At 32.4% G+C, this 15,742-nt stretch overlaps 2 protein-coding genes across 3 annotated transcripts; both read left to right on the forward strand.

The window, feature by feature from the left end:
• Window positions 1–333: 333 nt before the first annotated feature.
• On the forward strand, window positions 334–5,456 carry LOC139904021 (25S rRNA (cytosine-C(5))-methyltransferase NSUN5-like). Of its 2 annotated transcripts, XM_071885956.1 has the most exons (14): window positions 334–625; window positions 899–957; window positions 1,076–1,126; window positions 1,307–1,442; window positions 1,680–1,765; window positions 1,952–2,050; window positions 2,133–2,186; window positions 2,287–2,431; window positions 2,876–2,937; window positions 3,067–3,154; window positions 3,358–3,438; window positions 3,647–3,808; window positions 3,897–4,069; window positions 4,765–5,456. In XM_071885956.1, exons 1-14 carry the CDS (start codon window positions 379–381, stop codon window positions 4,789–4,791), a joined length of 1,470 nt encoding a protein of 489 aa, XP_071742057.1. In that variant the 5' UTR covers window positions 334–378; the 3' UTR covers window positions 4,792–5,456. The 2 variants fall into 2 exon arrangements, with proteins under 2 accessions (XP_071742057.1, XP_071742056.1); XM_071885955.1 differs by lacking the exon at window positions 4,765–5,456 and having other exon boundaries at window positions 3,897–4,678.
• Window positions 5,457–7,321: 1,865 nt separating this feature from the next.
• Window positions 7,322–9,835, forward strand: LOC139839802 (uncharacterized). The gene is made up of 2 exons (XM_071829962.1): window positions 7,322–7,979; window positions 8,887–9,835. The coding sequence occupies exons 1-2, from the start codon at window positions 7,407–7,409 to the stop codon at window positions 9,676–9,678; spliced, it is 1,365 nt and encodes a 454-aa protein (XP_071686063.1). The 5' UTR covers window positions 7,322–7,406; the 3' UTR covers window positions 9,679–9,835.
• Window positions 9,836–15,742: the final 5,907 nt, after the last annotated feature.

Consider the following 15,742-nt stretch of genomic DNA (forward strand, 5'->3'; position numbering starts at 1 on the left):
GGAATTAATCAATACCATCACAATTTGACTTTAATTCTTACATTTTAACCCTAGACAAAACAGAATCCATACAAATACAAATATCACTTACTTATAAGAAGAGAGATTTTTTTTTACATCATAGTTTTTCGTTTTTTCCCAAAAAAGAAAAAAAAAAAAAAAAGTTAAGCTTGCCATTTGCATAATGATTTTCCAGTAAAAGAAATTATGTTCATCTAAACACATCCCAAAGTGGGCCAGTTATTACTAGAACCCGACCAGGCCCATTAGAACCCGACCGGTCTGACCCGAAGCGAAAATGAAACAAATTCTCTTTCTTTCAGGTTTCAACGTTCACAACGCCGCTCCCGAGTCCGCTATCAGGTAGAAGATCAAACCATGGTGAATAAAAAGAAGAAACCGGTTCAGCCTACTAAAGCACAGGCGACTGAGCCAAAGAACCGGCGGCTAACTAACGCTGAGCGGTCTTCATACTTCGCTCGCCGAGAAGCAGCTAAAGTATTAAAAACCGTATTGCAAGGAGACGTTAAACGCAAAGCTGTTGGTTCAATTAAAACCCTAGTTTATAGTCCATCAATCAGAAATAAGAAAGCTACATTTGCTTTAGTCTGTCAAACCCTAAAATGTAAGTAAATCTATCTAACTATACTAATTGATAATTAAATTTGCTTTTAATTACTCAAATTGTTCTCATTACTTGCTTTTAAGTGTTAATAACGGACACTTTTTGTGCAATTCAATAGTTTTTTTGTAAACAAATTCTAATTTGTAAGCTGTTGACAAGTTATGGTGGTTACCTGTTGAATACAGCAGCATAACTAATACTTTGATACGAAGTGCATTCAACAGAATTTGGATAAACATATGTTGATATCAATACTTGTTTCTATATTTACAGATCTTCCAATAATCAAGGATGTAATGGAGACTGCTAATATATTAAATAGTAAATGGAAGGTAAAACTATAGAGACGTTGAAGGTTTACACGAATGTTTTCGTTGCTTCTTTTTGGTTTGACTGTTAACTCTGACCTTAGTATATGATTATCAACTGATTTGTTTTTTTCGTTGGCAGAGGCAACAGGAGTTGATGTACATTATTACGTATGACATTCTTTTCGGACAGGTACCATGCTTTTTATGTTCAGATTATAGAAATAAGACGTTTTTATTTAGCTTTAGCATTTGCAATAGATTGATGTTGTTGTAGTAAGTTTTTTCTCTCTTTACGTAGCTAGACAGTTAACATTTAAAACTAATGGGCCATTTCTGTAGACTAATTATTGTAATTTCAATTTTTCGTTAGGTAGAAACGTTAACAGGAGATGCAGAAAAGTATCTCATTCTCCGGAAAGGTCCGCTACAGTCAGTTCTTGCAAAGATTTTAGTGAAAAAGGGAGCAAAACGTATAGAAGATCTGATGGCTCAATATCAGATTTATGGTTTGTGTTTTAAGTTCTATTACTTTGCTAATATTATATCTAGAGGTGACAAAAAAAAAAAATGGGTCACATTAAATAATAAGGGGAGCTGTTCAAATGGGTTAGTAGTTTCAAAAGTACTACAACATCCCAAACTGTTACCCAAACCACCCATGACCCATTAATTTCTGTCTACTTATTTATTTGTGTACTAATATGTTCATTGACTTGATATTTACTATATTTTTTGTATTGCAGATGTTAAGAAACCTCGCTATGTCCGTGTTAATACTCTGAAAATGGATGTTGAAACTGCTGTGTTTGAACTAGGCAAAGAGAATGTGGTAACCTTTTCAACATATAATTATTACCTCTATAACAATAATGACTTATTTTATTTATATTATTAGCCATAATCTTCTGAATACTTTGCAGTGTCAATGGTTATTACAGTAATCTTTCTTTTCTCCATCTTGCTTTATAACTCATTTTTTTGCTTTATAACTCATTTTTGCTTATAATTATTACAGGTTCAGAAGGATGACTTGATTCCTGAATTATTGGTTCTCCCACCCGGGACTGATTTACACAATCATTCTTTGGTTACCAATGGGAGTGTATTTATGCAAGTAACATTTCAAAACTTATATATCAGGCTATTGAATCTCTCTTTTTTTTGATATTATATTGATATAATCTGATGCATGTTAGGGTAAGGCAAGCTCCATGGTAGCGGCTGCCCTTGGGCCTAAACCAGGATGGGAGGTTTTTTTTTTTTTTGACTTATATATGTATTATTAGTGACTCTCAATTATGCTTTTGTAATTTTGAGTAATCTGATGTTCTGACTCATTGACATGTTAAGGTTATTGATGCATGTGCTGCCCCTGGAAACAAAACAATACACCTGGCCGCTCTTATGAAAGGGAAGGGAAAAATTGTTGCTTGTGAACTTAATAAAGATAGAGTTAAGCGCTTGGAATACACTACAAAGCTGGCCGGTGCTGATAGTATCCTTATAGCTGCTTGGCATTATGTGTGTTTGTATAAATAGATGTATGCATTTTATGTATATGTAGATGCACATATGCATAGAGTTATATGATACATACGATAACACACACACACACATCTAAGAAATTTACCTAAGTATATTCGTCACTTTTTCACACTAACTGGCTCTTTGGTTGCTTAGTTTTCCTTGTGGTCATATATGGACTTCAAAATGCATGATTATTATAGAAGTTATTATTAATGACAGAGTACTCATATACAAGGACCATGGGAAGTCCAAACATGTTTCCTGTATTTGGTTTTTGCCTCATTTGTAGCATGCTTTTACATTGATGGGCTATGGGTATGTAGTTGTTACTATTGTAATCGATTGGAGGTATATCCATGTATGTTATTGGTGATTAATTACTATGCTTTGATATTCCTGACATGATATATAGATGTTGAAGTTTTGCACGGGAATTTCTTGAACTTGAATCCTGACGATCAATTATACTCTCAGGTATAGTTATGATTCAGGTTTCATAACGTCTTTCAGATCGCCAAATATATGCATAATCCATTAGTTCTTGAGCTATTTCTATCTGTGTGTGTGTGTGTGTTTTTTTTTTTTTTTTTGGTCTATATATAGGTTCGTGCTATATTGTTGGACCCATCATGTTCAGGATCTGGGACAGTTGCTGATAGATTGGATTATTTGCTTCCATCACATACCTCAGGTAATTATTAATCAGTTTTAATACAAGAAGCGTGATCATTACATATAAAACCTCATCTTATTATTCTTACAACGAGTGACTGCTTTCATTGTTATATCTTATTGTTATTGAATTGTTTTCAAACTCAAAATGTAAGATCTTAGTCTAATTTTTTATTGTCTGTTTGCTAAGATTTGTGTTTTTAAATTGTCTGTGTTGTGAAGGTGAAGGTGATAGTGGTGACGTAGGACGGCTCACCAAACTTGCTGCTTTCCAGGAGAAGGCGTTGATTCATGCATTGTCGTGTAAGTTAACATTTGACATACCTCAAAATGACAACATTATGTGCAAACTCTTATTGCAACATATAACTTCGCTAGATGTAGCAATTTTGTCCAATATACTTATCAATTGGCTGATGTATGTTATCTTATTTGACACTCTGATTATATATAGAACTTGAAATGTATGGTTAAATGCTGGTACATGATATATTATTTTTATGTATTTTAGTTCCATCGGTGGAGAGAGTAGTGTACAGCACATGTTCAATTCACCAAATTGAGAATGAAGATGTGATCAAATCGGTCTTACCTGTTGCTGCGTCCTATGGGTTTCAACTCGCAACTCCTTTTCCGCAATGGCCCCGTCGTGGTCTCCCTGTTGTTGAAGGATGTAAGCCTTGTTAACCATATTTTGTATTTAATGTATTAAATATTATCCTTTATTTAAGTTTTTAATTTTATTATTATCAAAATTTCAGCACATCATCTACTCAGAACGGACCCTGTGGAGGATAAAGAGGGCTTCTTTATTGCACTTTTTACAAGAAACGCCTCAACTTTTACTGAGGTTCCACACGAAACAGAGACAGACAATTCTTCAGACTATATGCAACCCGGAGCTTTTAAGAGACATCGTTACCGTAAAATGTTTGTAAGATCTTTCCCATTTACCAAATTATCTAAATTGTATCTACACAGAAGGTAATTCTCAGTGTTGTTAGAACACAATTTTGGCTGATGTTTTTTTTCTCTCCCCAAAATGGTTGGGAACGTGTATCATGTTTCAGAGCATCATTCATTGTTGACTACATTTTATGACTTATAACATAAAGCTAATATCTTTTTTAAGATAAGGGCCCCCTTAATAGTATTAATGTAAGTCACAGACTATGTTGGAGTCCCGTGGTGGACTATTTGTAATTGGGTGTGTGTTTGCCATTAAAATAAGTGACCGAGTAATCTTAATTGTGATTATATAAAGGGACCAGACTTTGCTACAGAACTCTATAATTTCATTTCGAGTTAGTTAGTGCTTATTATTAACCAAATTTGTGGTCATGCACACTGTAATAGACTAATTGCATATCCATACTTTACAAAACTAGGTTCCACAAGAAAGAACAGAATTGAATTCAAAACAAGCCTATGGAAAACCAGGTTCCACATACAAAAAGAAAACATAATTCTTGTTATAAAATTAATTAACAATGCTTATGAACTTTCTATGTACTCCGAATTTATCTGTGGAAAAATGCGACTCCAATTTGTCCCTTTTGTAATGGCATAGTAAAATTGACTACCTGCTACTGAACATTAACAAGTTCCTCATTACTTTTCATGATTTAGGTTGAATGTTTGCATGTGGTGGTATGACCTGCTCTCTTCCTTAGGGGTTTGACTCCCAATCACTGCAAAGTTTTCCTTGTTATTACCTGCTCATTCCTTAAGGCTCGGAGGTTGCGCGACGTCTTCAATTCGGACCTCACCCGTGGGGTTGTACCACATGCGATGCCCATATAGATTCGTCGTGGGTATTCCTCCTAAGTGGAGGTAATGTAATAGTTCAATCAAGGAAATGATCGGGTGAGTGGGTCTCGACATCGCGTTTGAGCCCACGTCAGTGAATCCTAACAATCGTTAAAAAAAATGAGTGCAAATTTTTTTTAATAAATATGTATTTAAGTAATAAAATAATAAAAAATGATTAAGTTTAACTCGGGGCCCACCGGAAGTGGAGCCACTCATCCAATCATATTCGTGCCACATGTTGGGAGGAAACCACGGGACTCACACCCATAAGGTAATGTAGCCAATTGGGGAAACACCCGATGAGATTCGAACGCAAGACGTTACGCAACCTCAAAGCACCAGTGAACAAGGCACACAAGTGGTTAATTTTTTCTCCACGACGGGACTCGAGCTCATAACCTCAAAGTTAACGAGAGATGAGATTCCATTTGATACCGCTTTGCAGATACCCTTTGGTACTTTGTGACGTATTCATTTAATAGTCTTTGTGACGTACTCATTTAAAAGATTCATGCACCTGCTCCTTAACAAAATCATGTAAGTTGTAAATTTGTAATAGAAAATTCCAAATTCCAAATTTACTGATAAGCAAATTTTGCAAGTGGCTTGTATGGTTCGGTGAATTAGAATTGAAGAATACCTTGTAACATACAAATTGACAAAACATCACTGTATAACTAACTAATTATAAGTTTAATCAACGATACTAGTGTCAAAACATTATTTAACAAATCCATAAACGATAGCAAAAGGTTAGATAAAACATTATTATCTCACATGTGTATATGGGCATAGTTACTAACTCTCACAAAGAAACTTACAATTACAGTCAATTAGTCAAATATCTCATGAAAATAAAACAATTGCTTCTGATGTATAGCCTAGATGGTTCTGAAAATGAGGGTGTTTACAAGTATTCTGAAGTCAACCTCCACCCTATAGAAATAAGAACCTAACTTCCTACTAAAGATAACTAATCAGTGTGGGAGATAATCGGTTAAAAAGTGTAAATCAAAGTCCCGCATTAAATATGAAAAAATAAATGTATGCAATAATCAGGATATTGGGGCGTGCAAGGTGTGCAACCGCACATGACCCAATATCCAAAAATGCCCAAAAATTAGACCATAGATAATGGTAATAGTGACGTAGAGTGGATAATGGGTACTTTTTGTTTAATATAAAAGTTAATATTTCTTTTTGAAAGACAAGCCCCCCAAAGTGTAGCAGGTTGGGATTGAACCTGGGTACCTTTGAAACTTAATATAAAATTTAATATCATTTTCAAAATAAAATTCTCAAATTTATAAAGTGACCAAGTAATCTTAATCCAGAATACATAAAGTGACAAATACTCTGCTACAGAAGTCTATTTCTCTAACTACGATGTTAGTTAGTAATAAGACTAACAGAGTAACAGCATATCCATCCTTAACAAAACCAGATTCAACAAGAAAAAACAAAACTGAATTCAAAATAAGCCTATGGAAAACTAGGTTACGCACACAAAAAGAAAACATAATTCTTACTAGTATACAATTAACAATGCCTATGAACTTTATATGTATTTATCTGTGGAAAAAAGTGACTCCAATTTCTCCTTTTTTGATGGCTTAATAAAATTGACTAGTACTACTGAGCATTGGCAAATTCCGTAGTACTTTCAATATTTTCGAAATCTCTATATGCAGAAATCAATTAGTTGTCTGAGGATAGAAATTTGGTAGTTAATTTCCTAACTAACACGTGCATGAGGGGATTTGAGAGTGTGCAAGAAAAATATACTACTCGTATATATTTAAGGGATAAAAAAAATAAAAAAATTGATTTGATTACTTCGACACCATATTAACTCACAAGTCCTTGTCGCGTACTCATTCAATAGATTCATGCACCTACTCCTTTACACTAATAGAAGATTCCAAATATACTCATAAGCAATTTTGCAAGTGGCATGCATGGTTTGGAGGATTAGAATTGAAGAAAACCTTGTAAGATACAAATTGACAGCATTACAGTATAACTACTAAGTACTCGTATAAATTTAACCAAAGATACTAGTGTCAAAACATTTTTAACAAAAAAATGATAGATATGGTTGATGATAATCCTTAAACAATAGTTACAAACTCTCACAAAGAAAACTTAGTCAATTGATCAGTTGCCTGGGCAATCATCCAAGCATGGGTTCGATTTACCACTTACGTGAGGCGGCTCTAAAGCCTTCATCTTTCAAAATGAATTGACATGGGCCTATTGAGGTTTCTAGGAAATTTAAAAATAAAGGATCTATATGAATAGTAGCTAATATAAGTAGGTTGTATTAGTCATAGTCTATGAGAAGTAGTCAAGAAACTCCCCTATCATGTAAATATATCTATAAAATAACCATAAATCTAGTCTAAAATTCCATCAAAATTCAAGAACTACTTTGAGTTAACTACTTCAAGTTTTGAGAAATGGAGAGAATTGCAAAACTTCTTTATGATGCATCACTAGAAGGAAACGTAACAACATTAAAAATGTTGATTCAAGAAGATCCACTCATTCTTGATAAAATTACACTAAACCATTACGACGACATGCCACTTCACATTGCATCGTTACTTGGCCATCTTGATTTTGTCAAGGAGGTTCTAATCCGAAAGCCCGAGCTTTCAATGGAGTACGATTCACAAAAACGCTTGGCTCTTCATATAGCAGCTGCAAAAGGGCATGTGGAAATAGTTAGAGCTCTTGTATCAGCTAAACCTATGACGTGTAGTTCGCTTGATCGTGATGGGAGAAACGCTATTCATCTAGCAGCAATTAGAGGACGATACGAAGTTGTGAAAGAGCTAATGCAAGCTCAACCTCATGCAGCTAGAGCCATGGTGCAACATGACACCATCTTGCACTTGTGTGTCAAGTATAACCAACTAGAGGTTTTGAAGTTGTTAATAGGGAGTGTAGGTGATCATGAGTTTGTTAACGGTAAAGATATTGATGGCAATACTATACTGCACCTAGCTGTGGCTGACAAACAAATTGAGGTATGCATGATAACTAATTACTGCTCATTTGCAGCAAATTATTTTTGAAAGTTCTAACTACATAATATATAGTTAAAGATCCATGATAAGTGGGATTGAATATTATTGTTGTTGCATAGTAGTTAAAAGCACCAATTTTTTTTTGAACGGCGATATCGACATCAAATGCTCTCATTTGTCATCCACACACGTGTTAGGAGGAAACCCAATTCGCGACGATGTTGGCAGTACCATCGAAGGTTGGGAAAAACCACCCAGAGACCTTCCCAAATCGCATTGATGTTGGCAGTACCATCAAAGGTTGGAAACTCCCTGCTTGGAGTGGGAATTGAACCTGGGTTGACAGTACTCAAGTTGAATTCCACCTCTTACCCCTCAAGCCAAACTTCGGTGGTTAAATTTTTTTTTTTTCAAAAGCAACAATTTTTGGCTAAATTTCTTTTTCATGTAACCAGCTTAATTTAAATTTTATAGATTTTGCTAACGACAGTTAACGTGCATTATATGATTGTATATAGCAGTTATCACTCACTTTCTAACCGGCGGTTATCAAACTATACAAATAAAATAAAGCACGTAGGGCTGTCGCTAGCAAAATCCATATTTTATATACAATAAGCCTTCAACTTTAAAATATTTCAAGTTAATGTAATTTACTTCTTCAAAAATTAGTTGGCAAATAAAATGTTGACACCTAAGTTTCAAGATGATTGACTTTTCTTTGACACAAGGTTGAAAATTGAAATGGTTCATAAAGTAATTCCTTTTTGAAGGTTATTTATATTCAACTGATCCAAATAATACAAACTTGGGGGAAAGTTGGTTGCTTAAACTTTCTGATTCTGTTATAAAAGTTATATTTACTGTACGTACTAACAAAATAGTATCTTGAATATGTGCGTGCTAGACTGTAAACTTTTTGGTGCTCGATACAAAAATAGACGTGAATGCTGTAAACACGAAGGGGGAAACATGTATCGAAATGCTATCTCAAGGTCCAAATGGTGTGAAAGATCATCAAATCGTACGATCACTAATGCGCATAGGAACACTTGATAAGAAGAACAAGTATAAAGAAGGTTTCACTGGACACTCCAAAACCAAAACGTGGTTTGATCATAATATGGACAAAAAACAAATTAACATAAAAGAAAAGAAGGATAAATATTTGGAGAATAAGCGAAATACTTTAATGTTGATCGCAACGTTCGTAGCAACAATGGCTTTTCAAGTAGGCGTTAATCCGCCAAGTGGCGTTTGGCAAGACACAGTAACCGCTACTAACGGCACTAAAGGTCATATAGCTGGAAAGTCTGTCATGGTTGAGAATCACCAATCTTTGTACCATACTTTTCTGATTTCGAACTCTTTGGGATTTGTTTCGACACTTAGCATAGTCTTGTTGCTTATTAGTGGAATGCCTGTATTGAAGCTTCCTGGTTTCTTGCGGATTATGCAGGGCATAATGTGGGTGGCTACGATTTCTATGTCGATCACGTATACGGTGTCTATGTGGGCAGTGAGTCCTAATTCAAGCTCGAAAGTCCTCAAGATAATCGTATTAAGTATTATTGCTGTATGGGCAGGGTTGATGACTCTCATGTATATCGGACTCTCGGATCGGATTGAGGAAATGCTCAATAAAAAATCGGGCAACTCGATACCAGATGTTATAAAACAAGCAGAAATTGAAATTTAAGTTATTTGTGTTTGTAAGTCAGTATGTGGTTTTTTTAATGTAATTGTGACTATGTTATGTGGTTACAATGACGTTTTAGTTTATCTCAACTGTTTTTTTAAGTATTGCATGCATTTGTAAAAATTTATAGTTTCAATAAAAAGTGTGTTTCTTTGTCTGTTCCTGAAAATTTATAAAGATTTCCATTTCAGTTTACAAATTATTTATGAACCTTAAATGAAATTGGTATGACTGACTAGTTATGTTGTACCATACATAATCTGTTGACCTAGTCAAAGAACCTTCTGTTGGAACAAATTCCATCCCTCTAAATTGACTGTTGAAAAATCCAATGAGTAAACTAGGGTTGGTTTTAAGGCGGTACGTGTCTTAACTGCTCTCCACAATTTTAAGCAAATGAAATAGAAATAAAGATTCATACGTCATAAATATGGATATTTATTTGTATGGTCTAAATGAGACTCGAAGTCACAATCTCAAGTTAAATGAGTTCCTTTGATATAAACAAGTCTAACACGATATCATAAGTTAAGAATTAAAAGTTCAAGGTAAAGGTAAATTATCTAGACATAAGACATTTATACGCATGTATCAAGATACTTCCTACTAAATATTGATTTTAACTAGTTGTGGAGCTCCCGCTTCACGTCGGGGGCTCCGTTTTGAATGCGAGTTTAAAAGAAAAGTCTTGATCTATTTTGTAAAAAATTCCGACATCTAATATTGAAGGGTTGCTCCTTTTGTGAAAGTTGCTTCTTTTAGCGTTCGTTTTTGTTTTTTTTTAAAGTTAGTTGATCTCTTTTATAAAAAAGAATGTTTTTCGATATCTTTTGGTAGCATTGAAGGGTTGTTCCTTTTATGAAAGTTGCCTCTTTTATCGTTGATGAAGTAAAGAAGGAAAAAAAAAGGTTAGTTGATTTTTTTTGAAAAAAAGAATTTTTTTCGATATCTTTTGGTAACATTGAAGGGTTAATTCTTTTACGAAAGTTGCTTCTTTAATCGTTAGAGACAAAAAAAAAGGTGAAATGATGAAAATACCCCTGGTTACTATTGGTGAATAGTGCTACAGTGTTTTGTCTATTAGATATAAAGATAATATCTTAGTAACTTTTTAGGTAGTAATTAAATTAAATTACCATATGTTTAGGTTTATTTTTAGTATATAACTAGTTGGGCGACCTGGCTTTGCGCCGGTTCTCCACCTTTGATTAACATTAATTAGATAGCTAATTATTGAGAAAGTAACTGTTTATCATTTTTTTGTTTTATTTTTCGTTTTGTCGAGGAAGGACTCAAAATAATTATGTGATTGATTTGTAATAAGCGTGAAAGTAATTATTCATCATTTTTTATTTTACTTTTCGTCTTGTCGAGAAAAAAGACCCAAATGCTCAATCAATAAAGTGAGACGTACATCAACGATTGGTACAAACCATGGGCGGTTTTATGTAGCGGCGGGGGGGCCCGCTCCCGGTGGATTTTCAATTTTCAATGTAAAAATTTCGAATTTTTCGACTTTGCCCCTAATGAATTTTTTTTGCCCCAAAACTTACATATTTTGCCGCAAAAATGTTCAAATGTTGTCTAAAAACATCCAAATTTTGCTCAAAAACCTTAAAATTTTGCCCAAAAACCTTCATTTTTTAGGCAAAAAATTGCTGCGTTTTAAAAAAAAACTTTTCGCCCCTGGTGAAAAAAAAAATCTGCTTCCGCCACTGGTACAAACTATTTATTAATATAGGAAAAACTATATATATATATATATATATATATATATATATATATATATATATATATATATATATATATATATAACAATAGAACAATCATTAAAAAATGAGTTACGTGGTAAATTTGTAATAAGGAAAAAAGTTAAACAATAATAAAGTAAAAAATTATGTGATTGATGTAATAATAATAATAATAATAATAATAATAATAATAATAATAATAATAATAATAATAATAATAATAATAATAATAAGTAGGTAGTAGATAGTAAAAATTGTGTGATGAATTTATAATGAATGAGAAGTTTTATGATTAAGTTACAAAGTGTGAAAAGTTTGTGTTAAGTTTATAAAAAGTATAAAGTTAAGTATTGTAAGAGATGTGGTTGAATTGTGAAAAATAAAAAGTTTGTTGTAAGTTTGTGAAGCTTGGAAACTTCACTATTTATTTGTCCAATCTCTTTTAGATATATAGAGTAACTAGATTTAAGAGCCAGTGCGTTGCACGGGGACTCTTAATCAAACTAAATTGAAATGTAAAATGTTATATCAATTAACGGTATGATAAATACAATATCACAAGTATTTTTGTGCAAGAAATAAAAAAATCTGCTTAAGGAAATTTGTATAAACACCTTTATGATGTTTAACCAATAAATATGCCAAATTAGTTGCTTTCACCTTGTTCGTTATATATATATATATATATACTAGATTATGAGCCCGTGCGATGCACGTCTGCTCAAAAAACCGTTATAGATCGACCTGCTGTTTTCGATAACTATATATTGATAACAAAACTATATTGATCACAACTTAAAGCATATTTAGACTAAGATAGATCGTTGATGTTTACATAATTATAGTAAAAGTGAGATAAGTTTTTGTTTGACAAACTCTTCGGTATACACGTTCAATTTTTAATCTATATATTCAATATTTGTATTTATTTTTTTTATTCGATTTATTTTATTAAACCTCTTTTTAGTTAATGTTTTTTTATTTATTTATTTGTTAATTATAGATTAATTGTAATTTAAAAATTTGAGTATTTGACATGTGTAAAATACACTTGTCCTCATTCCCTAAAATTACTCTCGTGTTGACAAGTATGCTTTAACACACTCTTTTTTATATAAGTATATAGATATATATATATACATACATATATATATATATATATATATATATATATATATATATATATATATATATATATATATATATATATATATATATATATATATATATTGTACAATTAAAACATTTAAATATAAAAACCCATCTATTGACAGCTCTAAAGAATAGAATTCGATGTGAATAATTGTGAAGTGTTTGTCTCGAAGCATTAGTATCCTTAAAACATGTTTTATTACTTTAACAAATAAACAAATAGTAGTACATAACATCAAAAGTAACAAAGCTAATATATTACGCTTAAATCATTTTGGATAACCATAACAAAATAAGATGTGATGAAAATTTTTTGACGGGACTAAAGTTAATATACTACACATAAGTCTTTAATTTTTAGGATATGATATCCAACTATCCTGCATCACACGCATAGGCGGTAATGGTTTCTGGCACACCCATCGCTCTCTATATAAAAAGCCAATCTAATTTTTATAGTTTTATATGCCCACCTTCGTCTCCCCTTGTACCATAAGTAGTGTAGCATATATAAGCTATGAATAAATAAATAAATAAATAAATATAAACTATATAAAACCTTACACAATCACTTTTGTGCGTGTGAGCAAAAATTATTACATGTGCAACCTCCTCATTAAAAGAACCCACGTACACCAAACCAAGGGCAATTGACGTAGCTTATCCTGAAAATAATAGTTAAATCTAGTTATTAGAAACTGAAAATAGTAAAACGATGGTCGTAACAGTGTATACTAAAAAGTTAGCAAACGAATAAAAGGTAACAATAGTAAACATGTTCATTCTCGGTGCCTGCATACAGAAGGGTGAGACCAATTATGTCACCAATTCTAATAGAAGAATATTCTTTACCAAATAACCAGAGCAAGAAGTGCTAAAGCCTGAAAAGACCAACGAAACTATATTAGAAAGCAAAAAAAGGTCGAAAGTAATCTTTTTTAAGTTGTTATTTACAGCTCCGCTCAACAATGCATCTCCTGACTATATAATCGTGTTATTACCTTTAGGTTCTAAAGCACGTGCATTACACGACAGCGCTATAAATTAGCATTCAGAACGTTAGAATTGATACCGATGAGCTGTATGATATAATTACAATTACGAAACTCTTCATTATTGATAGTATTTATATTGAAAGTAAATGTTTTGAAAATTTCCGTATTGTAAACGCTAATAATGAATCATGAATACAATTACAATGTAAATATCAATTGTTTGCCATCATTGTCATCAAGTCTCCTGTACTTCCCACATGATAATAAAAAAATGATTAGATTTTTAAATAAAATAATTCTATAGTGAAATAAATGATCATTCATCCATCTGTCAAGGAATAGCAGTATTGAATTGAGTAGTAAAAACTTAATATGGTAGGGAAAGATTATCATACTCAGCACACACCAAGAATGTTACATTATTATATGTACGTCACATTTCAATAAACACATCATTGCATATTCCTGCAGCATGTTGATAATAGTCATCATATGTATTTTCAAGTTAACACAAAAGTTGTCAAGCGGGTCAAAGTGTTTAAAAGAGCAAACACATTATAAAATTGACAGTGTCATCCTGATCGTTTAGAACCTGCAATTTTAGAAGTTCTAGAAACAGTTAAGTGTTGTCATCTGCATTAGTTTCATTTCGTTTCATTTGTTGATCTACTTAAATCTATATACTTCTACTACAACATTAAAAGAAAAAAAATATATACAAAATTTGATCATGCGAAATTACCCCAACATGTGCAAGTAACATCGATCCCACTATAAATAAAGAATAAAATAATGATAATACATAGCTACATGTATTAAATACAATCAGAATAAACGAAATATGGTTACAATTCTATCATATGAATTGCTTTCACCTGTTTAAATCAGTTTTGTATCCATTGTAAGCATGGTTGCAAAATTCGCTATTCGGGAATTAATCGGGCGAGATTTTAGGAGTAATCGATGATTCGGGGATTAATCAGGATTAATCCAATTGTACTTTATAGATTTAAATATTAAATTTCAAAATTATATTGTGTAAATATAGAAGAAAACCATAAACATATACATAAACTTTAACATAATTGTTTAAAATTGTTCATTTTGTTCAAAAAATATAAAGTTATTTAAATTCATGTTAAAATTTTGACCGACTTTACTTACCAAATTCGATTTTGACTCGTCAATTGACGTTGGCCGATTAATTAAACGGATTTTAGGAAATCGGAACGGATTGCTCTTAAAAATGATTAATCGGGGATTAATCGGCGAGTAATCGGGTGCTTTACAACAATGACTGTAAGTACACATGTACTGATAGCAGCACATAAAAAAAAAGTAAAAAAAAGTTGTCCAATGCTAGGCCTAAACTAACTACCAAACTGAACTCGATCCTTCATAATGAATATTACAGTATTCCATCTTTATCCAACTTGCAACCAAGATTCCGTGACAAGCAAACCATGATCCAAACCATGATCAAATATTAACCATGAACATATCAAGTTACAATTAGTCTCTTTTTAGATTAAAAAGAGACATTTTACAGTCATATATTATAGACATACATGTTATAAAAGGTAGATAAGCTTGTTAGAATACAAAAGTTGTCGTGACCCGTCCTAATCCATAAGGACGAATACATTACATTTGGTTACATCGCGAGGTACTTGACCTCTATATGATACATTTTACAAACATTGCATTCATTTTTAAAAGACAAACTTTCTTTACATCGAAAGTTGACGGCATGCATACCATTTCATAATATATCCAACTATAATTGACTTAACAGTAATCTAGATGAACTCAACGACTCGAATGCAACGTCTTTTGAAATATGCCATGAATGACTCCAAGTAATATCTCTAAATGACCAAATGCACAGCGGGAGATTTCTTTCATACCTGAGAATAAACATGCTTTTAAGTGTCAACCAAAAGGTTGGTGAGTTCATAGGTTTATCATAAGCAATAAAATTCATCATTTTGATAGACCACAAGATTTAAATACAGTACACCTATCTCGTGTACAAACCATTTTTCAAAATGCTTAGCAGAGTAGGTTCGTATCCTTTTCTCCCCCGTAGGTTGCCTCTCGATTTTTAATAACCGTACACATATCTCGTGCAAAAAAATATTATACACATAACCTGTGTATAAAATC

This window comes from Rutidosis leptorrhynchoides, chromosome 4, assembly GCF_046630445.1.
Source record: "Rutidosis leptorrhynchoides isolate AG116_Rl617_1_P2 chromosome 4, CSIRO_AGI_Rlap_v1, whole genome shotgun sequence".
Classification (NCBI taxonomy): domain Eukaryota; kingdom Viridiplantae; phylum Streptophyta; class Magnoliopsida; order Asterales; family Asteraceae; genus Rutidosis; species Rutidosis leptorrhynchoides.